Raw genomic sequence first — 12,521 nt, forward strand, 5'->3', positions numbered from 1 at the left:
CAACAAGTCCATGTCGAGAAGCCCATCTCTTAAACCGACTTTTAAACAAATATAAATATCACGCACGCATTTAAAACAGAAATGCGCGAGCGAAGCATCCTTGAACCGCCTCACATCTCAAAGTTGCCGATCGACATGCGTGTTATCATCCAACATTACGTGACCAATAACGTGTAATGTAACGCAACACCACCTTCATCTTGTTAAACGTAGATTGCTTTGTATATTAAATGTTTAACATTTTTTACATACACAAAGTTCAATTTTTACATTCAAAAACTCCATTCGAAAGTTCAAATTATATAATTTGCTCCGTCGCAACTAAACATATAAACATATGCAGATTCGATGAGCGATCGCAAATAATGCAAAATCCGTTCTCAAGCGAAATTCGAGTGTTTGTTGTGTTTGGTGCAACTCTTTTATGTCTCTTCTCGGTGGTCATCCCCTCCCCAGCATCAATCGATAGGATCGTGCACGCGCATGCATAATAATATGTACGCATGCAGTTACAATCGCTGCTCGTGTCTTCAAACAGGCAACAAACTCCACGATCGCTTGCACGGTTTCTAAGATTTAAAAAACATTCGCAAACAAAACGAGTTTTATTTCTATATATAATTGGACTGAATGAAAGAAACATTTATTTAATTTTTATTTGAAACATTGCAAATCTAATCTTCCAAATCATTCGGATCAGTAATTTTTAATAGCTGTCAATAATAACCAATTTTGTAGTCGAACATCAACGGAAATTATGAAATATGCCGTCATTAAGAGGACACGCAATTCCCAAATAAAAAAGAAGTCGACAAGAAATTGACGAATATACCTAATTCATGCAAAAGGACACCTACAAGAAAACAAATCTAACTGTAAAGATATTGAAAACTGAACATAATTGGAAATAAATCTGTGAAATAGAAATGATTTGGACTTCATAGTTTAAAATTTCAAAAATTTATGAAAATCTTTCTAGAGAGCCTCGATTACATTCCCGCCTCGGTTTAATAAAATGTTACATTGAAACCGTCGTACATAATAGTTTGAAACTTCATTCAAAACAAGATGAAATACTACTATAAATTTACTTAAGTATACAGGTTCGACCTTTTAAAAGTAGTTTGTGTCCTTTAAACGTGTTCAACAAAATGAATTTAATAATTAATAAAAGTTTAATATATAAAATAAATTTGAATATTAATAAAAGCTTTTAGACTTTTTCAACAAATTGGAAAAAGATGACATCAGAAAATAGCTGAAATAAAAATCAAACATAATTTGATCGTAACCAATTATTCATTGATAAATAATTAAATAATTGAACGATTTTTTTAAATTAATAAGATACATTGAAGAAGTTAAATTTTAACATTTGAAAGGTAAAAAAACATGATTTGAAAAATTAACAATAAAATACAAATACAAAAAAAACAGTGTAAAACTTTGACTAAATAAGTGAAGAGGTTCAAACAAGAAGTTTCAACTTTATAACCAACCAGAGATTTCACAAGATACATACATTAAATATTTCACTGATTTAAAGAAAGCTTCGTTAAACAAGCTCAAAAAACATCCAGAATAACTTAATACACAATAATAACAATATTATTTTTTCTAGAATCCCTATGGTTCTTTAGAATGTTGACTAACTGAAGTAAAATGACTGCAATGGAAATATTCATCCGTGACGTAATAATGTCCCCAATCAACATAAAGAAAAACAAGTCTATGGTTAGAACATACATTTACGTGAAAGTATACAAAAGAAAAGTGTGTAACAATGCCAAAAATATTAGCAATTAAAAAACCATATTATAAAAATTTAATAATAATAAACACTCAAACACTAATGCAGACAGAATACACAAAATGAATAACTTCTGAAACTTAACTCGCTCTTGTGGAATAAGATTTTGAAAATAATGCAAGATTGTTAGCTCGTCATGTGTGTAAAATCGCTTATTTTTAATGATTCTTAATGTAGTGTTACTTACTTTTAATGTAATGTTGTTAACAATGTTTATTTTTAAAAAATGTTTGTTTTTATAATGCTGACGCCATGTTCATCTTTCAGCAGTGCAACAGCCCGCCAACTGTCCTCATAAATTTTGGAATATATTTCAACGCAGACTTGGTGTCACACGAGTTGTGGACAAGCGTACAAATAAAGATAGACTAATATGTGTAAAACAACACAACAAAAACGAAGCACGAATTCATACACACACACGTGCACAAACATTCACGCGTCCAAACAATTTAACGAACATTTACAAAATTGAACTAAGTTTTAAATGTTAAATTTTGATACCAAAACATGCAAACAAGAACACTTGACCAGAGCAAAATTTGATGGTCAGTATTGTAAATAATGGTGGCATGCACCGAACCTTAGAATGTGTTTGTGTGCGTAATTGTGTGTATACATGTGCCTGGACGTGTTCACAAATGCGGGCGTCTACATAAGTAAGAGTATATAAGCGTGGGTGTGTGTAGGTGCGTGCGTGCATGTTTGTTGAGCTTTCTCACCACAGTTGAGAAGATCTCCCACCTGGTGGCTGGCTGACCTTCATGGAAGGCTTCACTGGTTGACTGTCATCTATCTGAGCTCCTGTGTTAGTGGTTGTTGTAGTTGGTGATTGATGCGTGTGTGTGATTATTTGTCTATGACCATGTTGTCGTCATTGCGGTTGACTATGAAGAGCCATTGTTGCTTGTTTGTGGCCAGGATGACAATGATGATGGTTTAAATTATAAAATCAGAACAAAAGTAGACTACAGTAATAAATATTTAAGAGTTCATGTTTATTAACAAAGAATTTAAAGAGTTTTCAAAACCACAACAACAGTAATAATAAACACAAACAAACAAACAGTTAAATATTATTAAGTTATTAAAAGTAGCACAAAAAACACATTATTAAAAAATCAATAAATCTTTAACTATAAAAACAATAAATTATTAAGCTGTGAATTAAAAACCGACCACTAAGATGAAAACTTGAATCCTGCTGATGTCTGCCGCCACTGCTGGTTGCTCTGTTGTAGAACTCACCGCCCTTCTCAGCGTGGGCTGCTTGCTGACTGCTGCTGCTGATTTCCAGAGCAGCAATCCCATTTGATAAGTTGAATGATGGACCACTGTACGGTTCTCGAACAACTTTCTGTGGAGCATTAGCCTGGTGGTTTTGTGACGATGGAACATTTTAGATATCCGTCAAGGGGTTGGAAATATTAATTTTACAAAGTGCAAGTTTAGTTACAGATGAAATTCATAATAATTCTGGTGTCATATTCTACATAACTTACAAATTTAAATTTACTGGTTTTACAAATTTTCTTGCCAACATAACCATAAAAGCCAAATTTTTAAAGAGCTACTGAAACATTTACTTCTCTTTTTTATTGTTACAAAAAATCAAACAGCTACAATTTTAAAATATGACCTTAATTTTAAAAGTGAGTACTATTTTTCAGCACCCAAAAAATCAACTTTTATATCTACAACTGAAACAGATCAGCCTTTTTTAAACCACTTAAATAAAAACATTACAACAGCAACAGAGCATTTAATAAATGGAAAAATAAATTTTTTGATTCATGCTAACATTAGAATATGAAAAGGTTAATAAAAGCTAATGCCGTCTTTTCACCTCATTAAATACCGTTTTAATTACATAATTATTGAATAGTACGTTATGTTTTAAGGAACAAATCAAAATTTGTTTTGAGTCAACATAAACGAAAGAATGTCACATTTCTGCACATTATCAGCACGAATTCCTACTTGGATCCACTTTATATGAATACGTATATGATGCATGCACATCCAGATATAGCAAGCACCTCATCATTGAGTCAGTCACAACGAAGTTTTACTGCATTACCTAACTAAAATAATCTTTAACAATAAAAAGTGAACTTAAAACAAAAGAGTAAAAATAAAAAATCAGTTTAAATTTTGAACAAAAAATATATTACTTTGTCCCTCTCAGAGATCCTAGCATAAATGAAATCACAATTTGGAGGAAGAGACACGTACTGCCCACTCCCCTGGGTCACTCGAAACTTTAATGAAAACAAGAAAATAATACAATAATTTAATTAACAATTCAAAGATGGATTATTACTGTTGTTAAAACCCAAGGTTAAATAATATTAGTTTAAACAAAATAAAACTACTAAATACATATTCAAATACTACAATCAGTGCATTTTGACACAAACTTGTCCTAAATTATTCGCCGTAAACTAGAAAATCTCCAATGAGAAGAGTTAACAACACACACACACACACAAACACACTGCCAGACAGACAGAAGCATAGAGATGAATAAACACAACAGACCCCGTCGTCATCGAGCACGACAGACCCAGCTGATATAACTACGGATGGCCCTCCCTTAACCTCCATGCCTTCAAAGACGTTGTAGTCACCTTTATGTTGTTGAGTCTTTGTAGAAATCGTAGTGACCAGGTCGGGATCCCAAATGACCAGGTCGGCGTCTGATCCAACTGCCACACGACCCTGTCAGTGGTTGCGGAAATAAAACATTCATCTATTTATTATTATTATTATTATTATTATTATTATTATTATTATTATAGGATATTAATGCTTTGAACACATCTGAGACCAAACGTTGGAGTAGTGGTGCAAGCCCTTCTAATGCGTTGTGCAAAATAATGTTAGAATAAATTGTAAAATATATTAATAGATGGATGGATGGATGGATGGATAGATAGATAGATAGATAGATAGATAGATAGATAGATAGATAGATAGATAGATAGATAGATAGATAGATAGATAGAATTGTATGTAAGATGAATAAATAAAAAGGCGGTAAGTGGAGGAAACAAACAGATCTGGCAAAGAGAAAGATTAAAGATTGGACATTGAAAATTCAAGATTCAAGGCAGGACAAATGTTTGTATTTCTTTTGGGATGATTGGAATTGTATAACTTAAATAGGTCATCAGAGATTCCTTAACAGGCAGTGGTTACTACTAAGCAAACAAGATTAATGAAACGTGATGAGAGGGATGAGCATTTAAAATATGCTCCAAATCCTGCTTTTTACTTTCATAAACTGTCTAATGTTAGTGCTATGTAGATATTTTATAATCAGGTTGCAACTTATAACCGCTACTGTTCTTGAATTCTGTAAAATCAGCAACTGCAAGAAGAGCAGCATCTACATCTACAGCATCTACATGCATGCCCAGTAGTTTTATCTACTATTTCTTTGCAATGCATGTACTATAAAATAATTACCACGATGAATGGATGCAAAATAAGCAGTTGTGGAGAAGATAGATCTGCCATCACGGCAATCATAGCATGAAAGCAATGTCTCAACAAGCAACCAGTGAACTAATGTAGTTGAAACAACATCCTTACAAACAACTAATGAATTGATGCAAGTGAGGCAACCAACCTTTCGTGGATAGAGGTTAAAAATCTTGGCAGCATTGGTGCTTGTAACTGCCACAAACTTGTTCATATCCATCCTGCCTGTCAACTGTTTAGATGTGCATTACATAATGTGAATGATGTGAATGTAGTAAATATGCTAAGTAACATTATAAAACTCATTTTACCTTAAAATGAAAAAATAAAAATATTATTGGCTGGATGGATATACAGCAGGACAAACAGACAGATAGACAAACGAACATACCACTCCCTTTCTCCAGACGACGAGCAACCTCTCCTGAATGCCATTAACACCAGCTGGTATTTTTGTGAAATCATCTTTGCCAAGCGCTCGTTGGCTGACGTCGTAAGTGCAGTGGTCCGATGAGACAACTTGCAGATCATCACTTTGTGTGAATTTATGTTTCAATTATTCATAAGAAATTTAAAAAATATTTATCTGGGAAACAATTGAAAACAATGAACTAAACTGTTAAATTAGAGAAAATTTGGAAATGAGAGATGATTACTCTAAAATTTAGTTAACATTATAAAACAACCAACTGGTTGAAATGGATTACATAAAAATACCCTATCAAGAAGTGTAATCTGAATATTTGTTCATACTTGGCTAAAAGGTTAACAAGATATCCCGGAATGGAGGAATCATTCCTGAAGGGAGGCGAGACAACATGAGAGGCAGCATGTCTCCAGGATTCATTGAAATATTCCTTTCCTGTCAGCACTAATGAAGATACTCTTGTTTCACCAAAAACCACCTTCCCTGATTAAAAAATAACTTTTTAGACTTTGCTATGTAAGAACAATCTCAATGAACATTTAAAAAAAATTACTGAATAAATTAACAAAAACCTCTGCGTCTCATTTCCGAGATGACATTAGCAGAAAACATTGAAGTGACGTTGTTGATGTAGACAGGGACATTCACTAGGTTGCCTGCCGATACAACACGATACACTGCATCTATCTCTGCCTTTATGTTATGAATTAAAAATTGTTTGAAACAATATCAATTTTGTAAAATTATTCTAGAACCAAATAAAATTAATAAAAAACAATAACGCAAGTATTTTAGCGACATCTATGATAAAGGCATATAGACATAATGGAAGGTTTTAAATATTTTTAACGACATAACATAAAAATGAATAATGGGAAAAAAGTTGAGCCAAATGATAAGCATGTCAAACATGCAGTTAATCCCGAATATAATATGAAACATCAATATTAAAACGACGTGAAAGGAGATCTCAACTCAGAGTGTGGATTCAGTTGAAGAGGAACATGAACAGAAGAACGGGCAACACCAAAATTTAACAGAACAACACCAACTGTTTGGCGTAAATCTTAATGCAAAATGTGCAGTGAAACAACACAACAAATGATATTAACAACAAATGTGCAAAACATTACAAAATCTTAAAACTCAAAATCTAACAGATTCAAAAGCCAAGAAATTTAAGAATGAGAAACGTGCCACTCAACAACAAATTAGCATAAAAACCAAAATAAAAAACTGAAAAATATGAAAAAGCCTGCCAAGCACACCTCTTCAGCTCTGCTGTAAAAATGACCCTCTGGTCCAGTTACTCCTTGGGAAATGACCTCCTTTAATTTCTGCATAATCATTGTTAAACATAAATATATACAATGTACAAGCCCAAAATATCAAAGAATTAAACGGACGAAAAGAAGATAAAATGGAAGAATGAATGATGCATGAATGAACGAATAAATAAATAAATAAAAATGTACCTCTTTAATAATAGCTCCATTCTCTGCATGCACCAGCAGCAAAACCTTCAGTTGCTTGCATTTTTTCAAAACTTCATACAACTCCCTCTCATTCCAGGCAATGTGGCCTGCATCTCCAGCAAGAGATATGTGGAATGAATTGACTCCTGTTTAATGTAAAACATTATTGTTGATAAAAACAATTTCCTCTCCTCACCCTTTAATAACCTCAACCAACTAACAAGCATAGAACATTTTTGTCATTCCTTAACATCACCAGAATGCACGTTCACTATTGCCAAAAAACGCCAATAATGGAAATGCAAATGAAGAGCAATAACAATATTTAAACATTCTCTACCATACTTTAAAAATCATATAATTCTACATTGTTGATAACCAATCCTTAATTTATAATTCATATGGGTCAGAAATAAAATTTCCCTCATAAGATTTTAATTTAGTACAAGTTATCTAAGCTGTAACTCAACGGAATGGTTAAATATCTGAATATATTTATTTCAGATAACGGATTTACAGCAAGAAAAACTATAACTGACTTTCTACTGATAGCTAACCTTTCTCTTTTACAAGAACCTCCATTTCTTGGGCCACTTTGTCACTCCAGCAAGTGAGACAAACATGGAGACTGAAGTCACAGCAGGACTTTTCACTAGCCATCTCGTGAAACTTGTTGAATGCTTCTAAGATTGACTGATTCAACTCTGGTACCACATAATCAACTGTTACATATGTACAATGCACATTAACGTCAGGAAGAGCAGAAATATTAATCATAAGGTTGGTGTTTGATCAACACATTTAACGCATATATAAGCAACAGCATGATAATTAATTTCATACTAAAAAAGCATATCCTAAAAAAACATGATTAAGTATATCTTGGGCGAAAATATTCATAAATTGGGCAATGAGCAAAAATATCATAGTGTGGGTGATGAACGTACATATCATGGTGGTCCCTCCCGCCAGAGCTGCCTTAGAGCCAGAGTAGAAGTCATCAGCTGACTTGACTGTTGCAGAGGATTGCTGGAGGTGAGTTGAAGCATCTATGCCACCTGTTCTATCAATTAGTTTGTCATTACATTTTGTAACAGAGGGGAAAACAAGATAAGATTTGGAAATTTAAAACTTGACACACGCCAAAAAAGAGAGATAGGGAAGAGTATTATTAAAGATGAGATGTGTCATAAGATAGTCACATGAGAGACTAACCCCCATTTCAAACATACTCACATACACAATCAGATTCAAATATTTGCGTTTCGGGAAGAGTATTATTAAAGATGAGATGTGTCATAAGATAGTCACATGATAGAACAGATTCAAATATTTGCGTTATGATCCCAACAAAAGTGGACATATTAAATTCTATTTGGACATCCCACCACCATCATCAAAATCAACACAAGTACTCATCATCAGCATATGCAAATTATTTGTGTCAACGTCATTACAATAACCAGAATATTTCTGTAATTGAAAATATTAAATGAATCAATATTTGAATTTAAGTGAATAGACCTGGCATCAATATTTTGCCTCTTGCATCAATTGTCCTCGCTCCACCGGGGATGACTAAATTGTTGCCTATCAATCTAAACGTATTTGTAAAATAAAGCACATAAAAACTATTGAACTATCCACACATAACACAAACATACAAGACATATAATATATATATATATATATATATATATATATATATATATATTATTATTAAAAATATTGTTTATACAGCGTTCGATGAACAAAAAACTTAAAACAGAATTTCTAATCAATACAAACAAGAAAAAAAAGAAGAAAAAAAACAAACAAATAAAACAGAAAATAATAAATGTATTAATGTAATTGAGTCTGAAATAAATATGTCTTTATAAGTTTATAATGCCATAAGCTCCAGTTGCTACAAGATGTAACACTCACTCTATCATGATGGAAAGTGTGATTAAAGTTGAAACACCACTTCTGGAAGAGCAAGAGGTGGACAAGTCAAAGTTTAGTGAGAAAGTTCCTACTCAGAAGCAATTTACAATCATTGCTAACCTATAAATAGAAATTTTAGAACCTTTCAGAAACTTTTTCATACAAGAAAGGTTGCAAAAGGTCAATCTCACTAATTGGGAATTAGAAGAACACAATTTATTGCAATTCTAACACAAAAAATTAATGAACTTTTGCCTGCCAAGTTACCAAAGTATGGTTCTAATAATAAAACCTACAGCCTAGCCAATATCTGCTGCCTACTTCTTCCAGAGTTGCTGTTTCTAAACAAATGGAAGTTAGTGAATTATTTAATATTGGCTCCCATAATTTTTCATTTAATGTTATTTATCGGCCACCCAATTCTAATTTAGTAGATTTTATTATTGATTTGAATTGTTTGTTCTTAAACGTTTTTTATAATCATGCATGTTGCTTATCTAACAGTCACTCTAACATTTCAAGAAATATACTTATTTTTATATACCAACCCCCAAACAAATTCTCTCTTTAATTCTGTTCTTTATGTTTAAATTCTTCTTGGAGATTTATTACCCACTTATACTAAAAATTTTGTCTATGAAGGTTTATTTAAGGGTCTAATTCATGATCTGGTTTTAAATAATCACTATAGTAAGTTTCTTAATAAAAGTTGCATTAAATTAAATCGCAATTAAATTGTAATCATTTGTAAACATATGCTCATTTTTATTATTTAATATTTTAATTTTAATGTTTGCTTTCAATAAATATGCTACATTTTTTCCTTTTTGGTACCAAGTGGCATAACAAACGCAAGCTTCTGGTCTCCTAGTGATTTGCTGAATATTCTATTGTACTGTATATACATTTGAGATAAATGAAATTTTTACAATAAGTCTTTCGTTCAGTTTAATTGAAATTATTTTTTAAATTGTAGATTTTATTTTCTAAAATTCTGAAAAACTGTTTGGAATTTATTTTGTTTTAAAATTTTGATTTTTTGTTGAATTTGTTGGAATTTTGATAGAAATGTGATTTTGTCAAAGTGTACACTTAGTTACCCTGTTTAAATATAGCTAAATGTTTCATAATAACACCTGTCTGAAGCATAAGATTCCTATTCAAGGCACTAGAGATATGTTTCAGTGTAGTTGCTGTAAATGCGCTGTACTGTACATTTCAAATGTTTAGTGTCTGGTAATGAGAATGAAAACGTTGTTAAAACATTAAAAAAGAACAAAAACCTGAAATAGCCTTGTGACCATTGTTTGGAAATACTACAGGATATCAATTCGTTAGCAAAATATATTGAGGCAAACAGAAATAAAACAGTGAAAAAAATAGATAAACTTAACGAACTGAATTTGAATGTTAGGTCATGAATTGAAAATATGAAAACGGTTAAAGGTTCAATCAAAGGAAAACAATCAAATGGTACTGATCTTTCAGATGCATTTTCTAAAACTGAAATGGACAAATTGAAGAGTAAAATGAGCAACACTTACTAGCATTGTAAAAAAAATTAAGTCATGAACAATGAGGTTCAGTCCAGAAAACGTTACATGAAACCAGTGAATTGAAAAAAAGGGAATCAAATTAGATTATGTTTTGTTTGTCAAAAAGCAACAATGATTTTATAGCATAATAATAACTGAAAATAAAAAAAATAATAAAATAATCTCACTAATTATTCACGAATTATAAAAAATTCATACTTGATAACACCATCTTCAATGTAAACATCTGCTGAAAATGAATGGTCATCATTCACAATTTTGGCACCTTTAATGAATAATCGCAGCTGGGCACTCTAAATAATTAAAATTATTGACTTTATGAAAATTATTAAACTTATTTACTAAATGTTTAAATTTAAAGAAAAATTAGTTTATTAAGCTTGTCAAATTGAAAAAAAAGAAAAAATAATTTGAAAACATGAAAAATCATGTCACATCTGAAAAAATTTTTACATCAATTTCAACACATTTTTTTCAAATTATTAAAAGTTTAATTATGTGCTAGATAAATTGGTTATACTAAAAAAATATTTATCATGCCATTTATAGTTAAAGAAAACTACTACTTCTTGAATGGGTTTTACGCAAAGGATTATTTAAAAATAAATTCCATGAATGTTTTTTTAAATAGTCAAGATTTTTTATAATTGAAACAGTATTATTATATTTATCACAAAAGGTAGTACAGTGAAATCATATTATTTTGAGTAGTAAAAAAATAACTTTTTATTTTAATTCAATTCTAAACTCTAATTCCAGTTACTCTCTTATGTGCCATGTTGTTCATTAGTAAATTTCTGTCATCTTTATATATTAAAAAGACGAAATATTTATATATTCAATAATTACTATCTCACACCAATTTATGACAATCAATGAAGATTTGCCTGATATCAGGATAATAATAGTAAATGAGTATACCAAAGTGTTGAAACGTAACTATAAAATTTTTGATGCCACTGCAATTTTCAGAACTTGCTTTTTTCTTTTAAAAATTTATTACATGTTTTGTCTAAAATAAAAAAATTAATGGTACAATTTTACAGTTTAATTTTAAAATCTAGACATTTTCAATAGAACCATTTCTGTCTTCTTGATGTAGTTTTGGCTATAAGAAATTACTCTCAGTGATAGAAATTTTTGTTTTACTAACCTGATATACACATCTATTATGAACTCTGAACTGAACATAACTAAAAAACAAGTCATACTTAATTGGGCATTGAAATCCACTAGAGCAATCTAATTTAAGACAAAGTTTGAGGAGTATTATTAAGATATCTGTTAACATTAATTATGAATCCAGACATGGTTTTATTGAAGAGTTTAAAAATTAAAACAAAAAAGGGTTCACAAAAAGACCCAATCACATTTTAGCGAAGAAGTTAGTAGAGGAAAATGACTAGTAATAATAAAGAGAACATCTAACTTATGTAAAGCTAGAAAACTTTTGCTAATGAACGTTCAGTTTTATTTTAAGCTATTTCAGAAAAAAAGTAGGAAAATTTTAAATTTATATTGTAAATAAGTTTAAATTGTGAACTGGCTAGTGTCAGGGTTAGAGTTAGCAATTTCATTGACTGTAGACAAGCAACATCAAGCTAGCTAGAACTAGAGGAAAAGTTGACCAAATTTCATATTAGGTCATTTCCTTCTTTGGCATCTTGTTGACATTAAAAATAACATTTAGTTAGCTTTAGATAAGAACCCTAATTTTGGTGCTAGTTTTGAGAAGAGAAGAACCTCTTAATAAAAAAGCCATTCATAAAAAAAATAATTGACAAATTTCAATATCTTGCTAAAAATCTTTTATGTTACATGAGATATGACATTTCAACAGT

General features: G+C 31.0%; 1 protein-coding gene across 1 annotated transcript; it reads right to left on the minus strand.

Annotated features, from left to right (window-relative positions):
* Positions 1-632: 632 nt before the first annotated feature.
* Positions 633-10,961, minus strand: HELRODRAFT_105292 (hypothetical protein). Its single transcript, XM_009010826.1, has 14 exons — positions 10,879-10,961; positions 8,723-8,796; positions 8,146-8,256; positions 7,756-7,920; positions 7,199-7,344; positions 6,992-7,060; positions 6,296-6,416; positions 6,050-6,206; positions 5,688-5,829; positions 5,445-5,528; positions 4,352-4,531; positions 3,985-4,071; positions 2,990-3,182; positions 633-2,614 (listed from the first exon to the last, which is right to left on the minus strand). Exons 2-14 carry the CDS (start codon positions 8,727-8,729, stop codon positions 2,529-2,531), a joined length of 1,548 nt encoding a protein of 515 aa, XP_009009074.1. The 5' UTR covers positions 8,730-8,796; positions 10,879-10,961; the 3' UTR covers positions 633-2,528.
* Between the last annotated feature and the right edge of the window lie 1,560 nt (positions 10,962-12,521).

This window comes from Helobdella robusta, assembly GCF_000326865.2.
Source record: "Helobdella robusta unplaced genomic scaffold HELROscaffold_1, whole genome shotgun sequence".
NCBI classification, from domain to species: domain Eukaryota; kingdom Metazoa; phylum Annelida; class Clitellata; order Rhynchobdellida; family Glossiphoniidae; genus Helobdella; species Helobdella robusta.